The 22,819-nt window shown below is 44.1% G+C and overlaps 1 protein-coding gene across 1 annotated transcript in view; it reads left to right on the top strand.

Moving 5' to 3' along the window:
• LOC148474664 (fatty-acid amide hydrolase 1-like) overlaps positions 1–22,819 on the top strand; it is a 47,774-nt gene that overhangs the window by 12,149 nt on the left and 12,806 nt on the right. Inside the window, exons 5-11 of the mRNA XM_088458284.1 lie at positions 683–723; positions 2,871–2,995; positions 3,239–3,364; positions 6,800–6,894; positions 14,936–15,035; positions 18,159–18,202; positions 22,327–22,366. Coding sequence (XP_088314410.1) covers positions 683–723; positions 2,871–2,995; positions 3,239–3,364; positions 6,800–6,894; positions 14,936–15,035; positions 18,159–18,202; positions 22,327–22,366 — 571 coding nt within the window. The remainder of the gene's footprint in view (positions 1–682; positions 724–2,870; positions 2,996–3,238; positions 3,365–6,799; positions 6,895–14,935; positions 15,036–18,158; positions 18,203–22,326; positions 22,367–22,819) is intronic.

Genomic DNA, 22,819 nt, shown 5'->3' with positions numbered 1-22,819 from the left:
TTATTGAAAATTCTTCTATGTAGCATAAAACGGGTGTGCAATGGTCTTATGGTGCGGCCCACAAACTGTAGTGAATCATTCTTGACCAATATATTCCAAAACAAAACATTTAATTTTATGCTGTAGGTAGCAACTTTTTTTTTTAAGTACACAATCCACAAACTGAAATCGTTGAGCAGATCCTGGAGCAATTCCCAAGAATGTACAGTGGGTAGAAATGGGCGAATCTATATGGACTATGACAAAGTGCTGCCAGCCCCTCACCAGTTTCTGATCCTCCTCCTCTTCATCAGTAGCAGCCATGAGCAGAGTTCCCTGGGCTAATGTCCATCACTTCTTTTGCAGGGGATTCCTAGTGAATTCCAAGGTTCCCGTTAGACCCAATTCCCCAGGTAACCCAGCACAAATAATGGTGCATAAACTATTTACAACTGGACCGATTCGTACAGTATATGAGAATATGAATTTCTAGCAGAATGCATGGTCAGAGAATTGTAGGTACGGTAATATCAGTTTCTAGAACAATATTTGGTCAAGATGGATGGGATTATATTAATTTCTAGCACAATATTCAATCATGGTAGATGAAATAACATCAATATGCACTAAAGACATGTAGTCAGGATTTAAAGTTAAATAATAATTGTTATCCCTATATAATATATAATATTTCATTTTGCAGCCTTCGTGGAGTCCGTGCGTGCATTGATGGAATGACTGCAGGTAAAATTTGGATATTATTTGTGGATGAATAGATGTTAGAAATTGTATCTGGTTGGTTTAATTTAATATTGTATGTTATGGCGGGCATAAATTATGCAATTATGAGCCCAATATGTAGATTATCGGTGGAATAGGCCGATAATTGCATAGAGTATTGTGACCAATAAATCTTCCAACATGCACTGCTGCGGCCAGGGCCGGCTCTTCCACTAGGCAAGCTTAGGCAGCTGCCTAGGGGCGCCGTCCACTGGAGGGCGCTTCTGAGTCCGCCCTAACTACGGAGGGTGCAGGGGGTGCGACTTCTGTGGGGGCCCGCTGGCCCAGCGATCACACCCCTTGCACCATCCATTTGCTGGGCGCCCGCTGAGATTGTTTTACCAGCGGGCACCTGGCTCCTCTCTTCACCCCCCCCCTGGCGCCAGCCGGAGGACGGAGCTCACTCCTGAGGTCTGGCTTCCGGGTCCCGCAGTGCAATATGGGAGTGACATCATGATGACGTTACTCACATACTTCCGAAGAGCGGGCACCGGCGACGGACGGCAGCAGGCACCGGTATGGAGTTTAAGGTAAGGGGGGGAGGGGTGCTGTCTTACTACAGGGGGCACTACTGGGGGCATCATATGGGGGCACTACAGCGGGCTTACTACTGGGGGCATCATATGGGGGCACTACAGGGGCCTTACTATTGGGGGCACTACAGGGGCCTTACTACTGGGGGCATCATATGGGGGCACTATTGGGAGCACTACAGGGGCCCTTACTACTGGGGGCACTTCAAGGGGCATTACTACTGGTGGCACTGCAGGGAGCATTACTACTGGGAGCACTACAAGGGCATTACTACTGGGGGCACTGCAGGGAGCATTACTACTGGGGGCACTACAAGGGCTTTACAACTGGGGGAACTACAGGGGCACTTTCTACTGGGGGCACTGCAGGGGGAATCATCCCTTTAATTCGGGTCATGTGAATATTATTAGGTTTGGGGGAAAACAGGGGCTGCATTGTGAACCTTTGCCTAGGGCGCCCTGAAACCTTGCACCGGCCCTGGCCGCGGCCGACCACTCAATATTTCCCGTTCCTTCTCAGCGGAGGAACGGGGAAATATTTCCTCCCCAGGAGAGGAAAGCAGATATTGTGAGCCATACACTGACAGACATTTTATCTGATGGTGTATGCCCAGCATTACACTCCACTTTGGGGTTTAGGGGTTGGTTGATTCTGTTATTAACTGGCATATTTATCCATATTATTTTTTACTAAAATAATGTGAAAACTGTTTTTTTCACACCCTTTTTACATTATTTTAGTATAACTTAAATGTATTAAAGAGCTTTTGGAGCAGTTTTCATAAAAACTACTCCACAGGCCTTAAATTGGCACTGTTTTAGTAGGCATATCACCTTTCCCATACCTGGAAGGGAAAATGTGATCTGTTTCAGATTACTAAAAGAAATTGTGAAAAAATGCAGGGGATGGAGACCTGCTATAATAACGCTATTTAGAGATGGCGTTATGCAGGCTTTTTCCCTGTTTCCCCATCTCCAGCTCAGCCTTCCCTGCCTGCTGACAGGAAAAGCAGGGCCCGGAGCAGGCTTCTGTAATCAGCCATGTGTGTCTGATAGACCACAGGCTGATTACATAGTAAAATAAATAAATAACACTCACCTGCACCAGGGGCTGGTGATCAGTGAGCTCCTTCGGGACTCCTGTCAGCTGATCGCTGGGCTCATGCTCTGTGACCCCAGTCAGCTGCTCCTTAGTGCTGTAAACTGAGATACCGGTACACAGCACAGAGTATTATATGTCTGTTACTTCAGTGAGGGTAATGGGGTACAAGAGGGGTACACTTTTAATGGGAGTCAATGGTGACATTAAAAACGTGTAAGAGAGGGTGCATATTTGTACAATGTGTGTGTTATATCTATGACAGTAATAGGATGTAACAGGTACTGTATACATGTGTTGCATGTATGTTATTTCTATGATACTAATAGGATATAAGAGGTACGCATTTGTTGCATGTCTGTTGCACAGATAGTAATACATTATATTGGGGTTGGACATTTTTTTTGGGTATCTCCTATTGCCCAGACTGCGATGGAGTGTAAGAAGGGTGAACATTTATTATGTATCTGTTATTTCAGTGTCACTATGCACAGGACCTATGGCGAGAGATGTGGACGCTCTGGTACTTTCCATGAGGGCTCTATGGTGTGATGAGTTTTTTTGCCTGGACCCAAATTTGCCACCCCTTCATTTCAATGAGGAGGTAATGAGACACACACACATATATAATAGGTGAGGAGTGTATGGGGATAGGGGAAGGACTCCCTAACTCTGATGTTCCCATGGGAGGAGTGAGATTTATACTGATTTCCATAGAAAACCATAATAGTATCATGTTTACAGCAGAAAACGGGGTATATCTTTTGGGAGCTTAGTACAGAACTTATAATTCACTTAGTGACCAGCACTACGACACAACCTCATCTCGCTGATCTTTGTTCTATAGATTTACTCCTCTACCAAACCTCTCCGAATTGGATATTATGAAGAGGACGGATATTTCCAGGCGAACCCCGGTATGAGACGAGTTCTTCTAGAAACCAAACATCTTCTAGAGGATGCTGGACACAAGGTGAGAGGAGCACGCAGATGGGGCCCTTTCTGGTACATGTCAAGGTTCAGACTGGCCCACAGAGGTACAGAGAAAAGCCCTGGTGGGACCTACTGCCTGGGGGCCAATCTCTCCTCTAGGGATCAGGTTCCAAGCTGTGCACTTGAATTATACATTATACATATGTTGTAATTCACAGGACTATGATGTATTTTCTATAATTAATAGCTGTTCTTAATCTGGTACATTATCATGCATGCACTAGCAGTATTTACTATATATATATATATATATATATATATAATATATATATATATATATAAAGTCAGGTGCATAAATATTGGGACATTGACAGACTTTTCATATTTTGGCCTCTATTCACCACCACAATGGCTTTGGAATGAAACAGACAAGATGTGCTTTAACTGCAGACTTTCAGATTTAATTTGAGGGTAATTACATCCAAATCAGGTGAACGGTGTAGGAATTGCAACGGTTTCTATATGTGCCTCCCACTTTTTAAGGGACCAAAAGTAATGGGACAAACTAAACAATCCTAAATCTAACTTTCACTCTTTAATACTTTGTTGCAACTCCTTTGCATACAATTACAGCCTGAAGTCTGGAACACATAGACATCACCAGATGCCCCGGTTTCATCCCTGGTGATGCTCTGCCAGGCCTCTACTGCAAATGTCTTAAGTTCCTGCTTGTTCTTGGGGCATTTTCCATTCAGTTTTGTCTTTATCAAGTGACATGCATGCTCAATCGGATTCAGGTCAGGGGATTGACTTGACCATTGCATAACATTCCACTTTTTAGCCTTAAAAAACTCTTTGGTTGCTTTTGCAGTATGCTTCGGGTCATTGTCCATCTGCACTGTGAAGCGCTGTCCAATGAGTTCTGAAGCATTTGGCTGAATATGAGCATATAATATTGCCCGAAACACTTCAGAATTCATTCTGCTGCTTTTGTCAGCTGTCACATCATCAATAAATACCAGGGAACCAGTTCCATTAGCAGCCATGACACTACCACCACCATGCTTCACTGATGAGGTGGTATGCAGTTCCTTTCCTTCTCCATACTCTTCTCTTCCCATTACTCTGGTACAAGTTGATCTTTGTCTCATCTGCCAATAGGATGTTGTTCCAGAACTGTAATGGCTTTTTTAGATGTTGTTTGGCATACTCTAATCTGGTCTTCCTGTTTTTGAGGCTCACCAATGATTTACATCTTGTGGTGAACCCTCTATATTCACTCTTGTGAAGTCTTCTCTTGATTGTTGACTTTGACACATATATACCTACCTCCTGGAGAGTGTTCTTGATTTGGCCAACTATTGTGAAGTTGTTTTTCTTCACCAGGGAAATAATTCTTCTGTCATCCACCACAGTCGTTTTCCGTGGTCTTCCGGGTCTTTTGGTGTTGCTGAGCTCTCCGATGCGTTATTTCTTTTTAAGAATGTTCCAAACAGTTGATTTGGCAACACCTAATGTTTTTTGGATCTCTGATGGGTTTGTTTTGATTTTTAAGCCTAATGATGGCTTGCTTCACTGATAGTGACGGCTCTTTGGATCTCATATTGAGAGTCGACAGCAACTGATTCCAAATGCAAATGTCACACCTAGAATCAACTCCAGACCTTTTACCTGCTTAATTGATAATGAAATAACGAGGGAATAGCCCACACCTGTCCATGAAATAGCTTTTGAGTTGATAGTCCCATTACTTTTGGCCCCTTAAAAAGTGGGAGGCACATATAGAAACCGTTGTAATTCCTACACCGTTCACATGATTTGGATGTAATTACCCTCAAATTAAATCTGATAGTCTGCAGTTAAAGCACATCTTGTTTGTTTCATTCCAAAGCCATTGTGGTGGTGAATAGAGGCCAAAATATGAAAATTCTGTCAATGTCCCAATATTTATGCACCTGACTGTGTATATATATATATATATATATATAAAATATATTTTTGGGTAGTTCGACATGGCGCCTCTGCGAAGCAACTTTGTAAAGCTGTCAAGTGATCCTCTGCCCATACCTTTGTGAAGTTCTATTCCTTTGATACCTTCGCCTCTTCTGTTGGGACTTTTGTGAGAAGAGTTCTCAGCGCAGCTCAGGAGCATTCCCTCCCTTAGGAGATTAGCTTTGGGACATCCCAGGGTAAAGCCTGTGTCCCCTATGGAGAAAGAAGAAAAGGAGATTTATGTGGGACTTTGCTCTGCTTCAGGTTCTCCTGTCCGCATCTGCTTTGTTTTTGGACCTGTATGTGACTCATTCTTCATTCTCCTCCTTCTTGCTTTAGGCATGTTAACTTAACTGAGTTGCCTGTGGCTGGGAGAGGGTCATGGGGGTGAGGGAGCAGGGGCTCATGGGTAAAGAGTTTTAACTATTTGGTGCCTAGACTCCTACTCACCAACCTATACCAAGCGCAAAAAGCCTGTGTCCTATGGAATTGAAGAAAAGGATTTATCAGGTAAGCACATAAATGTCCTTACTAGAATATTCTGTATTTTGGAATAATTGCATACCATAATGAAATATCTTGGGAATGGGACCCAAATCTAAACAGACTGCATTTATGTTTTATATACACCTTATACACACAGCCTGCAGGTAATTTAATACAATATTTTCAATAATTTTGTGGCTCAAATAAAGTTTGTGTACATATGTAAAATTAATTTGTTTTATATATACCTTATACTCAAAGCCTGAAGGTCATTTTATACAATATTTTTAATAATTTTGTGCCTTAAACATACTTTGTGTACATTGAACCATCAAAAAGTATAGGTTTCAATATCTCAGTAATGTGAAACAAATTCCATATTTCGTAATATTCCGTATTTCAGAATATTTGGATATGGGAGACTCAACCTGTACTACATTATTGCACTTTCTACCCTCACCTATAGACTGTCTCCTGTATTGCATTTACATGCTTCTGAGTGTCCTTTGCTTTGCCAAGTCTCATTTGGTAAAGTTTTCTTAGGAATAATTTTCTGTTTAAACTGGATCATTCATGCAGCTTCTGTAGTGCATCCCACATGCCCTTTGCAGTATTCTCGTGCCAGGTATGGTGACTGGGATGCATGGTGCCTGGTCCTATAACCTTGCTTCTTTGATCAGTCATCAAACAAACATAGAAGGTTTATGAAGCAAAACTGTAGTATGAACAGTGCCGGTTTATCACCATACAGACACAGCATAACTAGTAACTAACATGGAGTCGATTTGCACTAGACTGAAAGACCATCTAGTAACATGTTGGTAACAGCACCACCTGCAGTACCTCCAGTGTAACTACTTAAGCAATGTTAAGACTAGAATTGTTGTAGTATTCCAACAACAATTTCCTCTTCACTTCTACATTTACTGCTTACATTACTTATATTTCACCAATTTTAGATTATATAAAATTATTAAAATTAAATTTTTCTTTTCAGCTCATCTTGTTCAGGCCTCCACGAGTGGGTTATGCATATGAGCTGCTCTGGAAGGCGTTTCTTGGAGACAAAGGGAAAACCGTAGCAGATAAGTTGTAAGTGGCATGTGCTGAGTACAAGCAGTGAAAGCTGGATATTAGGGTGAGGGGTAAATACATTTAAGCATAGCACCCTGGAAGAATAATAATTTATTTATATAACACCACAATTTACTCAGCACTGTACAGAGATTATTTGGGTTTCATATCAGTCCCTGCCCTGTTGTAGCTTACAGTCTAAAGGGGGCTGTACCAAGCTTTGGAGATACAGTGGTGTTTGAAAGTTTGTGAACCCTTCAGAATTTTCTATATTTCTGCTGAAATTTGGCCTAAAACTACCTCAGATTTTCACACGAGTCCTAAAAGTAAAGAAGGAGAACTAAATCAAACAAATGAGACAAAAAAATAGACGTGCTCATTTGTTTATTGAGGAACATTATCCAATATCACATATCTGTGAGTGCCAACAGTATGTGAACCTTTGCTTTCAGTATCTGGTGTGACCCCCCTTGTGCAGTAATAACTGCTTCTAAATGTTTCCGATACTAGTTGATTAGTCCTGAACATCGGTTTGGAGGAATTTTACCCCATTTCCCCGTACAAAACCGCTTCAACTGTGTTATGTTGGTGGGTTTCCTCCCATGAACTGTTCGCTTCAGGTCTTTCCACAACGTTTCGATTGGATTAAGGTCAGGATTTTGACTTGACCATTCCAAAACTTAAAATGTATTCTTCTTTAACCATTGTTTGGTGAAATGACGTGTTCTTTGGGTCGTTGTCTTGCTGCATGACCCACGTTCTCTTGAGATGCAGCTCATGGACAGATGTCCTGACATTTTCCTTAGAATATTCTGGTATAATTCAGAATACATTGTCTCATCAATGATGACAAGTCGTACTGGGCCAGATGCAGCAAAACAGGCCCAAACCATGATACCACCACCGTGTTTCACAGATGGTATGAGGTTTTTATGCTGGAATGCAGTGTTCTCCTTTCTCCAAACATAATGCTTCTCATTTAAACCAAAAAGCTCTATTTTGGACTCATCTGTCCACAAAACATTGTTCCTATAGTTTTCAGGCTTGTCCAGGTGATCTTTAGCAAATTGCAGGTGGGCAGTAATGTTCATTTTTTTGGCTTTTTCATGCTTTTTCAGCCATGCATACCATTGTTGTTCAGTGTCGTCCTGATGGTGGACTCATGAACATTGACATTAGCCCATAGTGAGAAAGGCCTCAGTTGTTTAGAGGTTACAATGGGTTCCTTTGTGATCTTGCAAACTATTTGAGGCTTTGCTCTTGGCGTGATCTTTTTTGGCCGACCTCTCCTGGGGAGGGTAATAATGATCTGGAATTTTCTCCATTTGTACACAATCTGTCTGACTGTTGATTGATGGAGTCCAAAATCTTTAGAGATAGTTTTGTAACATTTTCCAGCCTGATGAACATCAACAACTCTTCTTCTGAGGTCCTCAGAAATCTCCTATGTTCATGGCCTGATACACTTCCACAAACATGTGTTGTGATCATCAGATTTTGATAGATCCCTGTTCTTTTAAAAAGACAAGTTGTCCACTCACACCTGATTGCCATCCAATAGATTGAAAATACCTGACTCTAATTTCACCTTCAAAATACAGTATCTGCTAACAGGGCCGCTATCAAGGGGGAAGGCCGGACCTCGAGTCCCGGGCCCAGATACTCTGGGGGCCCGACCGCTCCTCCTACCGCCTGTCCACTATTTCCACCCTGCTAAACTTACGTTCCCTGACAGGCTCGGCTGGTGGTCCGCGGCCGCCCGCACCCACTACTACAATATACCCTCTCACTATCTCTCCAAACGCCCGTCGCTGCTGCTATGTATGTGGCTGGCTGTTGGAGGCAGGCAGAGTGGATGCTCCCAGCCTGCTCTGTGCTGCTAACCAATAACACAATCGAGCAGACGGGAGCATCCATAAACACTGCAACAGCGGCGGGCGGTTGGAGAGGTAGGGAGAGGATATAGTACTGGGCGCAGGTGGCGCCTGTCAGTAAATGTAAATTTAACAGGGAAAAATTAGTGGGTGGGAAGGCCCCGGGGCCCTCATTGTGCGGAGGGAGGGAGATTACTCGGGGAAGGGTGAGGCTCTGTATAATGGGGGCTGGGGGGGCTCTGCCTATTTGGCCCGTCCCAGGCCCCATGATCTCTGAAGGCGGCCCTGTCTGCTAAGCCTAAAGGTTCACATACTTTTGCAACTGTGATATTGGATCATTGTCCTCAAAAAAATTAAACAATTAGCATGTTTAATTTATTTGCCTCATTTGCTTTAGTCTTTGTCTAGTTTTAGGACTTGTGTGAAAATCTGAGGTAGCTTTTGGCCAAATTTCAGTAGAAATATAGAAAATTCTGAAGGGTTCACAAACTTCCAAGCACCACTGTAGATAATGTGGTGTAATTGCCCAATGCAACCAATCAGCATCTAACATTTCAAATGCTGCACTAGATAAATGACAGGAGCTGACCGGTTGTGTTGCGTAACTTTATCCCACTCTGCGGCTTGAAACATCTCCCCCTAAATTCCCTAACATACACACATGGAGACTAGTGTTAATTTTGAAGGATGTTTGTGGCGTGTGGGAGAAAACCATGCAAACATGAAGAGAACATGCACACTATACACAGTTAAGCCATGTCCAGGTATTTAAGTATTGTAGTCAGCAATTATTTGAAAAAGTGAAATGCGAACATTAATTCTGGGACCATGTGTTAGACTGTGTATGAAGTACATTTATGTGGTGTCTGCACAATTGGCTGGTAACAATCACTGTCAGGGTATGGTACATGAAAATGCTGCTCTGTGTTATATAGGGGTTTATTTACTAAGCTTTGTTAGGAGATAAAGGGCCGTATTCAATTTGAGGCGTTAAGTCCGGATCCGCGGTAATTTACCGCCGATGACGTCATTATTGCCTGTTTTGGTTTTACCCCGTATTCAATTTCAAAGACTTTCCGCCTAGGCGGAAAGTCAATGCAATGTAATAGGCGGTAAAGTATCGCCTATGAATGACAGGCGGTAAAAAGTGCAGAAGTGGGGTTCAATATTTCGGGAAACCCCGTGCAGCCTTCAGTTAGTTCCCCAAAGGTAATCTGTGTAAAAAAAAACAAAAAAAACTTAAGGACACCCCAAAAATTTACTTTGAAAAAGGGGGCAAAAAAAAAAGTTGGGGTACAAACTTAAAAACTAGCGACCTTGACTCTGGGGGGGTCCCCAAGTATGCCCCATGTGTTTTTTTGATTGCAGGTGTTTGCGCCAGGTGGATTTTTCATGATTTGTTTAAGTCACTTTAGCAAATTTAAAATATGCTGAACCCCATTTTCAAGTACCCCAAATTTGATGGGCATAGTTGTTTTGCCCTAAAAAAACTTCTAAATGCTCTTCTGCATCACCTTATTCAAAGCCGCATTTATGCACCTGCTGCGGCTATTAGAAACTCTGACTTCCTTCAGGAGTTAAAAATGGGGGTACCCATAGTGATCCCCCATATCTGCACATCTTTAGGGGGTACCCTAGAATATTTCCCGAAAATTCCCCTTTTCTTTAACCTGTAAAAAAACGGGGTAAAAATTTACAAAAAAAATTACATAAGGTCCCCCCCCAAAAGCCAAACCAGCCCCAGGCTTGCCAGCCAGTGGTGGTTTCTAAAAATATGGGGAACAAATTGTGTATGGTTCCACCGTATTTTAGAAACCAACCCAAGGCTGCAGGGACCAGTTCTGGTTTTAAATATAGGTGGAAAAAATACGTGAGAATCCCCCTATATTTAAGACCAGCACCAGACCCAACTGACTGGGGTGTAATGCCACAGCCAGGAGACCCAATCACCGGGGCTCCAGGTCCAAAGCATTGGCATCCCAAATCGGTCAGCGCAAGCCGGTGATCTCTGGGGAGTCGGGGGCCCCCCAAAGAAGGGTCCCCCCTTCCTGAGCACCACAGGCTTATGCTGAAGCCTGGGGCTCTTCCCCATACCCCTGGTTTGGTGGGTATGGAGGTAATGGGGGGGCCAAATAATGTAAAACTATTGCGTTTTACAGTGGAACTAGAAGTGACAGCATGCCTGCCATTTTGCACTTGTGGAACAACAAGTGCCAGCAGACATGCGGCACCTGTAACTTCACTGTAAAATAAATAGTTAAAAAAAGACAAAACACACACCGTGACAGTATAACTTTATTACACACACCTACCCATTCACACATACTTACCTATACCAGATGTCTGTCCCCATGTCCAGTAGATTGTCTTCAATGAATGGGTCTGCAAAGAAAAATTCATACTCACCTATATCCTGGCGCCGGTCTCCGCAGTAATGCAGGAACTTAGCAAGACAAAAAAACGAGTTTACACGACCCACGCAACAGCTATCAGTATGTGTGTTGCCACACATACTGATAGCTCCCGAATGCCAGCTGACGGATGCCTGCTGACAGAACATGCATGGAGCTGGCACTTCCCGAGAGCCAAACAGCGGCCGCACTGACTGTAGAGCGGCCGCTGATTGGCTCCGGCTACTGACAGTTCCCACGTGGCGTGAATCGCCCAAACATGTGTAGACATGGGGGATCACTATGGGTACCCCCATTTTTAACTCCTGAAGGAAGTCGGGGTTTCAAATAGCCGTGGCAGGTGCATTTTTGCAGAATTTTAAAAAATGCGTTTTGGTACTTAAAAATATGCTAGTACCCATTTTCATGTACCCCAAATTTGATGGGACCATTTTTAAAAACGAAAAAAATTAGCTAAGTGCTCTTCTGCATCACTTCTTCAAAGTCAGGAAAAAAAACACCTGCAGCGGCTATTTAAAACCCGATTTTTCTTTTGCAACCAAAAACGGGGGTACCCATAGTGATCCCCCATGTCTGGACATCTTTTGGGGGGGTCCTAGGATTATTTCCCGAAAATTCCCGTTTTTTTTAACGCCGATCCAAGTATCACCGGGTCCCGTTTTTGCCTACTTTCAAATTGAATACGGGGATACGCGGGCACGCGCGCGATACTTTAATGCCTACAAAACAGGCGAAGGCAGCGTTAAGTCCGGGCCGCAGCTCGGCTCACATTGAATACGGGTCAAAGTGAACGATGATAAGGTACCGTTCACTTTATCTCCTAACAAAGCTTAGTAAATAGACCCCCTTTTCATATTGAAGTGAAAAAGAACAGAAAAAATAAAAAGGGTTTTGTCATATTTATAATTATAATATGACAAAAGTATGGAAAAACCAAGAGAAAACATAAAAATATGAGAGGAATGTCATAAAACAGCCATGACCAATGATCACATCTTCCTACAATCACTGAGAGGAGCACTGCTACACAAGGGAATAATGGGAAGTTATACACCTTGACAGGATTAATTATCACATCTTCCTACAGTCACTGTGAGGAGCACTGCTCTACAAGGGAATAAGGGGAAGTCATACACCTTGACAGGATCAATTATCACATCCTCCTACAGTCACTATGAGGAGCACTGCTCTACAAGGGAATGAGGGGAAGTTGTACACCCAGACAGTACTAATGATCACATCTTCCTACACTCACTGTGAGGAGCACTGCTCTACAAGGGAATGAGAGGAAGTTATACACCTTGACAGGATTAATTATCACATCTTCCTACAGTCACTGTGAGGAGCACTGCTACACAAGGGAATAAGGGGAAGTTATACATCTTGACAGGATTAATTATCACATCTTCCTACAGTCGCTGTGAGGAGCACTGCTACACAAGGGAATAAGGGGAAGTTGTACACCCAGACATGATTAATGATCACATCCTCCTACAGTCACTGTGAGGAGCACTGCTACACAAGGAAATAAGGGGAAGTTATACACCTTGACAGGATCAATTATCACATCTTCCTACAGTCACTGCGAGGAGCACTGCTATACAAGGGAATAAGGGGAAGTTGTACACCCAGACATCACTAATGATCACATCCACCTACAGTCACTGTGAGGAGCACTGCTACACAAGGGAATAAAGGGAAAGTCATAAACACAGCCATGACCAATGATCACATCTTCCTACAGTCACTGTGAGGAGCACTGCTACACAAGGGAATAAGGGGAAGTTATACACCCAGACATGACTAATGATCACATCCACCTACAGTCACTGTGAGGAGCACTGATACACAATGGAATAAAGGGAAAGTCATAAACACAGCCATGACCAATGATCACATCTTCCTACAGTCACTGTGAGGAGCACTGCTACACAAGGGAATAAGGGGAAGTTATACACCCAGACATGACTAATGATCACATCCACCTACAGTCATTGTGAGGAGCACTGCTACACAAGGGAATAAGGGGAAGTTATACACCTTGACAGGATCAATTATCACATCTTCCTACAGTCACTGTGAGGAGCACTGCTATACAAGGAAATGTTGTACACCCAGACAGGACTAATGATCGCATCCTCCTACAGTCACTGTGAGGAGCACTGCGACACAACGGAATAAAGGGAGCCAGAGGCCCATGTGCCCTGCATAGCCTGCACCCATAATTGATACGCCCGCCAGTGACCCTCCTTCAGTCACTGAGAGGAGCACTGCTACACAAGTGCAAGAAGGGAAAGTCACAAAAAACAGCCATGACAAACAATCTCTAAGGGGAGCCATACATGGAGACATGGCCATTGGCCTCCACCATCTGTAATCACTGAGAGGAGCTATGTGACCCAAGTGAATGAGGGAAAAGTTATTCAGTACATATAATTATCGGAATCGGTATGAAATACCGCCCCCGCATGGCCGGTGGTTCGATTCCCGGCAGCGGCAGCATGACACTGGAACACATCCCGGCAGCGTGAGCCCGACAGCGCTGGAAATCCTGATCGTTGTAAGGTATGTATAGACTAACCTAACCCCCCTAACCCTAATTCTCCTTAGGGGTGCCTAACCCTAATCCCCCCCGTAAGTGCCTAACCGTAACCCCCCCTTCCCCGCTGCCTAAACTTAAGTCCCCTGGGGGGGTGCCTAACCCTCCCTCCCCCTAGCCTGACCCTAACCCTCACGGGGGGGTGCCTAACCCTAAGTCCCTCCCGGGTGCACTAAACCTAACCCTTCCCCCCCACGGCTGTCCGCTCATGGCGCCCGGCATCCCGATCGAAGGTCTCCCGGCGTCGGGGAAATGAGCGGCGTATACATCTAGACGCCGGGCATTTCACCCTCGCCGGGATATGACAGTCGGGGAGCCAGCTGTCAGTTTAATGTCAGCTGGCTTCCCGATTGCATCCCTAATTATCACATAATTTGTCCTCAGTCACAGGAACTTTTTCTGGATTTCCCTAATGTTCTGGATACCAGATTCCATGCTGGACACCTCTAACAATATACAGTATATATAGAAATTAAGTATTTTTTATTTATTTGGTTTTTTTTTACCTCAGAGAGAGCCAATAATATTAGAATGTTGCCAACTGTGGAATGGAATCTCCAATGGATCAGAGCACAGGGATGAGGATAATTCTCTAGTTATATATAGATAACATTGCAGTAAGCAGACTGGAGGGCATGTAGGAAAGCGGGAGAGAATCCCTTTATGTTACGATGAGTTGATGTGCATAAGGATCCTTGCTCAGCATCTCCCCCCTAGCAGAGCTGTTATAAGAATATCTTATGACAATCGGCGTAACTATCAACTGGGGGCCTCAACAGTCTGCAGGCACCACGTGGCCACCTGTGATGCTTACTGGCCTTGCTCCCCTATGCGGCCTATAGTCAACAGGGACCTAAATGTTCAGCTGTGGGACTGCTGAAGCTCTAGAGTGCTGTGCACATGAGGCAGCACTCTAACGGATCCATAATAAAATCCTGGCCAGCGTTTGTGGGGCAGTCTCTGATGCCATGACCTCTGTGATGAGGAAATGCAGGGGGGCTAATAAAGATGGCGGGGGCTGATAACCTGGCATAGTATGTATAGGCAGGGGAAACTAAAAACCTTTGTCCGTACGTTGCCCACTCTCCTGGAATATTCGGAATACTCATGCATTTCAGGGGTAGTGAATAAATGGGACCACTTTATATAACCACCTTGTATTTTATTCCTATTAGTAAGAACAACTTCATAGACCCCAACCTGGGGGAATGCGCACAACTCTGTAAAATGCCCAACGTGGTGAAGAGGATCCTGGGCTTCATTTTCCGGCCGATAGTAAGTAGATACGAAAAACAAAAAAAAAACAATTCTTACTGTAAATAAATTTGTGAACGTAATTAAATTTAACACGGACAATTTCATTATAAACAAAAATGAAAAAAACACAACATAATTATAAACACTAATTGGTCTATTCAATAAGTTAATTATCATTGTCCGAACGGACTTCGATAGTTAATGTTTCTTCTCGACGAGAGCGCCGGAGGAATTCATCAAATCAGCTGTCTTCCCGAACACTTTCATTGCTCCTCTCGGAGCAGGTCACGCATGCACACAAGAGCTCCGACGTCCGAAAGGATCCCTTTTCATGACCCAGGACTCCTTCCCATACGGAAGGAGTGGGTAGCGGCAGCACTCGCCATCTGAAGATGGCAAATGCTCCAGCAATCAAGCTCTGAAAATATTGTATTTATGGTGCTTGATGAATTATCTCCCCATACTAGTGTATGGGGACAGCGGGCCATTCCGCCAGAGGAAGGTAAGCAGGAGATATCTGTGATACTAGTGTATGGGGACAGCGGGACATTCCGCCAGAGGAAGGTAAGCAGGAGATATCTGTGATACTAGTGTATGAGGACAGCGGGCTATTCCACCAGAGGAAGGTAAGCAGGAAATATCTGTGATACTAGTGTATGGGGATAGCGGGCCACTCCGCCAAAGGAATTTAAGCAGGAGATATCTGTGATACTAGTGTATGGGACAGCGGGCCATTCCGCCAAAGGAAGGTAAGCAGGAGATATCTGTGATACTAGTGTATGGGGACAGCGGGCCATTCCACCAAAGGAAGGTAAGCAGGAGATATCTGTGATACTAGTGTATGGGGACAGCGGGCCATTCCGGCAGAGGACGGCAAGCAGGAGATATATGTGATACTATTATATGGGGACAGCGGGCCATTCCGCCAAAGGAAGGTAAGCAGGAGATATCTGTGATACTAGTGTATGGGGACAGCGGGCCATTCCGCCAGAGGAAGGTAAGTAGGAGATATCTGTGATACTAGTGTATGGGGACAGCGGGCCATTCCAGCAGAGGACGGCAAGCAGGAGATATATGTGATACTAGTATATGGAGACAGCGGGCCATTCCGCCAAAGGAAGATAAGTAGGAGATATCTGTGATACTAGTGTATGGGGACAGCGGGCCATTCCGCCAGAGGAAGGTAAGTAGGAGATATCTGTGATACTAGTGTATGGGGACAGCGGGCCATTCCGGCAGAGGACGGCAAGCAGGAGATATATGTGATACTAGTATATGGGGACAGCGGGCCATTCCGCCAAAAGAAGGTAAGTAGGAGATATCTGTGATACTAGTATATGGGGACAGCGGGCCATTCCGCTGCTTTACCTCCTTAATGAATGGCCCAATAACTTAATTTTTACAACTTTTGTAAAAATTAAGTGATGATGAATAGGTTCCTTAGAACTCTATTCATCAATCAAATTTCTCCTTAAATAATGCGGAAACGAGCAATTCATTCCAGACCATGGCCCTGGTAGCTAACGTCCCGAAAACTGAAAGCAAAGTGGTCACATTAGTGGTCACTTTACTTTTACAATCAGCAAGGACAGATTCCTGCGAGTGCATTTAAATACATGCATGCGGTACATCATTCCTTATTGGCAATAATCATTTTCTAATTATCGGGTCTAAAACCTGATAATAAATAAACAGGCCCCATATTGTAGCTATACTTTTATCCCACTAATTAATAAATGATTTTTCTATATGGGAATATATAACATATCTAGCAATAGCCCATAACCTGAATACTACCGTAAAGAAACAGACTGCTCCTGTCCCCCAACCCCTGTCCCTGTGTTTGGTAAGTGCGCCCAGGTGCCCTAACACTGATTAGTAACTTTCTCAATCTACAGTATAATTCCGAAAATCTATCATTGCTCCGGCATACACAATGGTTACATAAGTGAACATGTTATGTTTTATTGCTTCACTTAATACTCGCTAAAATCCTAAGTGACACTTTGATAATGCCCTGACATGGGTTTCCTAGCTCCAATAGTAATCCTTAGACCTTGAGTCCATGAGAAGAAATTAGCGGTGTGTAAGCAGCAGGTACATTAAGTTGTGACCAATGGGCATTTTAACTTTTTAACCCAAAGTAATGCCCCGTATACACAATACCCACAGTAGTAGTGCCCCTAATACACATAATGCCGACAGTAGTAGTGCCCCTTATGCAGTGCCCGCAGTAGTGGTGCCCCTTATGCAGTGCCCCCAGTAGTGGCAGTGGCCCTTATGCAATGTCCATAGTGGTAGTGCCCCTTATACAGTGCCCCCAGTAGTAGTGCCCCCATATGCAGTGCCCCATGTAGTAGTGCCCCCAGTAGTAATGCCCCCAGTAGTAATGCCTCCCACTGGGGGCACAGTAGTAATGTTCTCTGTAGTAGTACCCCCAATAGTAATGCCCAAATAATAATGCCCCTAGCTGTAATGCCCCCTGTAGTAGTGCCCCCAATATTAATGCCTACAATAGTTATGCCCCCAATAGTAATGCCATCAATAATAATGCCCCCTGTAGTAGTGCCCACAATAGTAATGCTCCCTGTAGTAGTGATACCAATAGTAATGCCCCCAGTAGTAATGCCACTTACACGCAAAAAAACCCCAACACAATACTTACCATAAGAACCGCACCTGAATCCCCGGCCGTCCAACAGGCTGCTCCTCGGAACTATGGGAGAGACCTCATGACATCTCTCCCATAGTGCACACTTCAGGAGCTGGAAGCCGGAACTCTGGAGTGAGCTCCAGCCTCCACCTGCCAGTGCCATTGTGGGGAAGGAGCTGGGCGCCCGCTGGTAACAAAATATCAGTGGGCGCCCAGCAAATGGAGCCTCCCTGCGGCGCTGGGCTGAGGTGGGCCGGAGGAGGCGTAACTGGTTCCGTCTCCAGATATTTGGCCGCTGTTGGTTAGCTACATAGCCACTGATTATAAGACTTCAGCATTCAGAGCAGATCCTGAACCATCTGTATAGTACATAGAACTTAGTGTTGCAATGCGGCATCTAATAATAACTTGAAGATAAAATATTTAAAAATTTATAGTGATGCTGATATTTTTTCCCTGTACGTAAATCTTATTTTAAATATTTCCAGTATCCGAGGATTTCCAGGTTTCTAAATTCCAGTGTTGGTGCAAGGTAAGACCCTGTGTGCTCTTCCAGATTATCTCTCATATACAATGTACACTATGTAGACAAAAGTGATTGGACACCTCTGCATTGCAGCTGGTTTAGCATGGGTCCGTGCATGGTCACATTAACTCTGAGAAGTATAAAGATGTTCATTGTGGCAGTTCTACAGAAGCAATGAATGTTTTTATCAGGATGACAATGCCACCTGCCATGTTTCCAGGGTGACGCTGGACTAGTATACAGAAAATGTGGTAACCTGGATGTACTGGCCACCTCTGACTCCAGATCTTAACCCCAGTGAGAACCTCTGGGACGAATTGGAACGATGGGTGCGTTCTAGGCTGACTCGACCTTCTTCAGTGTCACAGTTGGTCACTGTACGTAAGGCGGAATGGCAAAACATACCCCCTGCTGTTATCCAGTAACTTGTGGACAGACAGTTTGCCAAGAAGGGTGTCTGCAGTAATCACTGCACGTGGTGGACCTACAAAGTACTGACGTCAATAAAATATTGTTTATCTATGTCCTGTCAGTGTCCAATCACTTTTCTCTACATAGATATATTACCCTGGTGGATTATTCCACATAAATTCCCACCCGCTCACACTCTGCGTCCTGAGGTGGAAGACTGTTATAGGTAACTGACAAGATGGAGGGCTGTGACCATGATGAAAGGAGCTGTCCAGCTCCAAGTAGAGACATAAAATAGGGGATATGATAGATAAGTAATAATAGGTGATCAGGACGGCAGCATTCACATAAATAAGAGGGTTTCTAGAACAAGGTGACACTGTGACAGCAACTGTGGAATAGAAGGAGGGAAACCTGAGAGGAAATAGGAAGAACTTTTATACAGAGCATACTTGCCGCCTTTTGCTTTCCCTCACCGGTAGAAGCCCGGGGAGAAGAAGCCGGTGGGTGGCTGATTGTCAGCATCATTAAGCCCCTCACCATGCGGTAAATTGCCACGATTGGTGCAAATTTAAATAGGGGCGGGGCCAAATGACTTGATTATTGCAGAATAGCATCATTAAGCCCCGCCCCTACACGGGAATCCACGTTTGCTCTAGAAATTCTCCCCCATTCTGCCTACTTCACTAGGAAGTGGGCAGGAATGCAGGAGAAGTGCCTACTCTACGGGGTGTGCAGGGAGTTACCCGAAAAATCGTGAGCCTCCCATGACTTCCGGGAGAGTAGGCATGTATGATACAGAGGGAGTGATAAATCTATGGATACAGCTATGGAAGAAATAGCAGAGCAGCGGTGGAAGGAGGCCCCCAGCATGATTAAGATTGGGGGCGTGACGTACGACAAGGCCCCCAAATTTACGTGCGACCCTCCCAAATGTTGGGAGGTATGAGGAATTGTCTACTGACCATTGTGGTTGGGGCTCACACAGTAAAAGAATTGGGGAATACATGGTGTAAACATGCGGATATTTTTAAGACCAGTCTAAAATGCATGTAGTCAGGAAGCCGGCAGGCAAAATGCCGACCGCCGGCTTCCCGACTGTCATATCCCGCCGAGGGACTAATGATAGACGTCAAAATTCTGCCGCCTATCATTATCCCTACGTCGGGATCCTGACGCCCGGCACACCGAATGAAGGTAAGCCGGGCGGCGGTTGCGGACAGCCGCAGGGAGGGGGTTATGTTAGGGGCTCCTGGGGGGGATTTAGGATTAGACACCCCCCTGGGAGGGTTAGGGTCAGGCTAGGGGAAGGGTGGTTTAGGGTTAGGCAACCCCGGGGGTAGGTTAGGGTTAGTCACCCCACCGGGAGGGTTAGGTGTAGGGAGCGGGGAGGGGGGGTAGGTTTAGGTACTTACAGGGGGAGAATTAAAAAGCAATGGGAAAAAAGATCTAAGGCGATACAGATAAAATTATATTTAAATCGTGGAGTTCGTTGATATGGAGGTTTTTCCTTTTCTAGAGATGATCCACTCCGTGGAATACAATATGAAATTTAAACACAAACATAAAAGATCATATGTGAAGTAATGTCAAAACGTAAAACCACAACAAAATGAAATAGTCCTTTTGTGTTTCTGAAGAGGAAAAGGGTGATATCCGTTTTTTTCCAAAAGTTAATGTCAATCAAACAAATCAGGATAGATCCTCACCACCACAAATCATAGAGATGGGCGTACCATAAACTCACTTAATACGTGAATGGGAAATATACATAAAGGTATCTTTCAAAATACTTCACCGTGTGTCAAACGAAAGATTGAAGGATAAGCGTACCCCAACTCACGTAATAAGAAGTTGGGATCAGCATAGAAAGGTATCTTTTCCACAAAAAATGAAAAAAACCATAGGTAAAGAAGACTTTTGATGAAAAATATAAAGATCCAAGGAGGATCGAAACGGCGTTGGTGGAGATCCAAGGAGGATCGAAACGGCGTTGGTGGAGAGATTTGTGGGCATTCTATGGATTACAAGAGAGACTTGGACTTATATTTTTGAGGTATATAGTAGATCCATTACGGGTTCAGTCCGGACCTTTTACCTGTAAGAGGAGATACTACTGTTAATACTTCTAATTTTCATCTTTACTTGTTCAAGGATTTTTTATTTTATTTTACATGTTTTTAATATTTGTATTTTTAATAAACCTTTTTTGAAGTGATACCTCATCCTCTATTTTAAATCAAAAGTCTTCTTTACCTATGGTTTTTTAATTTTTTGTGGAAAAGATACCTTTATATGCTGATCCCAACTTCTTATTACGTGAGTTGGGGTACGCTTATCCTTCAATCTTTCATTTGACACACGGTGAAGTATTTTGAAAGATACCTTTATGTATATTTCCCATTCACGTATTAAGTGAGTTTATGGTACGCCCATCTCTAAGATTTGTGGTGGTGAGGATCTATCCTGATCTGTTTGATTGACATTTACTTTTGGAAAAAAACGGATATTACCCTTTTTTTCTTCAGAAACACAAAAGGACTATTTCATTTTGTTGTGGTTTTACGTTTTGATATTACTTCACATATGGTCTTTTATGTTTGTGTTTAAATTTCATATTGTATTCCACGGAGTGGATCATCTCTAGAAAAGGAAAAACCTCCATATCAACGACCTCCACGATTTAAGTATAATTTTATCTGTATCGCCTTAGATCTTTTTTTCCCATTGCTTTTTAATTCTGTATGTTTTACTTGTCTGGGCAGGTATAGGATTGAGATTGAGCTGACAGTTACCGTGCGCCGGAGTTATAACTTTTTTTCAATTTTGTGATAATTATACAGGGGAAGGTTAGGCATTAGGGGGGGTTAGTCACCCATAAAGAAGGCTTAGGGGGGGGAGAGGGTTAGAAATAGTACAAATACTTACTCTTCTAGTGCCCTTTCTATAGTACAAATACTTACCCTCCTAGGGATCTTCTAGTGCCGGTCTTCAGGTATCGGGATTTGAACTCATACCGATTCTGTCTAAAATATACAATAAAAACATAGAGCCTGATTCATTAAGGATCGCTATTGCGATTCCAGCCTCATAATCGCGCGCAGGTCTGCTGTGAAAATATGCTAATGATTGCAGTCACAATGCCTTCACGCTGCCTGCATAGAGACGTCCACTGCCTCCTATTACTGCTAACTCACATCCGTAATACCTTGCAAACCTCCATAAAAATCGGTAATATCGAGTACCATCGGCCACTCATGCAGAATTACAGCAGCCCTGACTCTACTTAGATATTGCTAACCTCATTGCACGCAGTAAGTACTCAAGCTGCTTATGCCATCACACTGGCTAATTTATGCACGCCCATGCAACGGCGTTCAAATGGTCAGGCACGCCAGCATTTTTTTTCTGACCACCTCTCATCACCACCCCCAAACGCTCACTGCCTGTCAGTCACTCCGTGATCGCTCTCCGTGCTCTGGGTGATCGCATTGCGATCACAGTGGTGTCTTTGCACACTGCGATTCATGCGCAGTACGCAACAATCGGCCGTCTATGTACGCTTTAGCAGTTGCGATCCTTAATGAATCGGGCTCACAGAGAGAGCAGACTCGGTGGATCTGTAGGTTTTCTTCCATCAAAGTTTCTGTGATTTTGTGTTTTCTCTGTTATGTTTTGCTGTTATTGTCTGTATTGATCTCTCTCATTCCTCCATCTAGATCTGTGAAGCATCTCTGGGAGGAGCAGATAGCCTTGCAGGTAGTATACATTGCGTATATATTAATAATAATGTCTTCTTCAGGGTCCATAGGGATCCACAGGGATACCATGGGGGGGGTGTGGTTGGAGAGATCCACGCACCAAACAGTTAAAGCTTTAGCTCCCAGGATGCCCCGGTCTTCCTCCACTTAAACCTCGCCCCCAGCCACAGGCAGACAGTTTTTCATTTGGTGCCAGCAGGACCGGTCGCACCTTTAGACAGGAGGACTGCTTAGGCAGCCCCAAGATTTTTTATGAGGTTTTTTTGTTGTTTATCTGAGCAAGCAGCAAGGCGTCCTAATGGGTGCCTGTACTGCTGCTCCAGCTACCTCCGCCAGCACTGCAACACCGGTGAGTGGTCCGGTGATCACGGTGGGCGCCAGCGGGGCTCTGATTGCAGCTCCACTGGGGACCCAGGACTGCAGCCAGACAGATGAGGAAGAACAGGTAAGG

This window comes from Taudactylus pleione, unplaced genomic scaffold (assembly GCF_031769625.1).
Source record: "Taudactylus pleione unplaced genomic scaffold, aTauple2 ptg000824l, whole genome shotgun sequence".
NCBI lineage: Eukaryota > Metazoa > Chordata > Amphibia > Anura > Myobatrachidae > Taudactylus > Taudactylus pleione.
The sequence above is the reverse complement of the archived record's forward strand: the minus strand, read 5'-3'. Positions and strand labels throughout refer to the sequence as shown.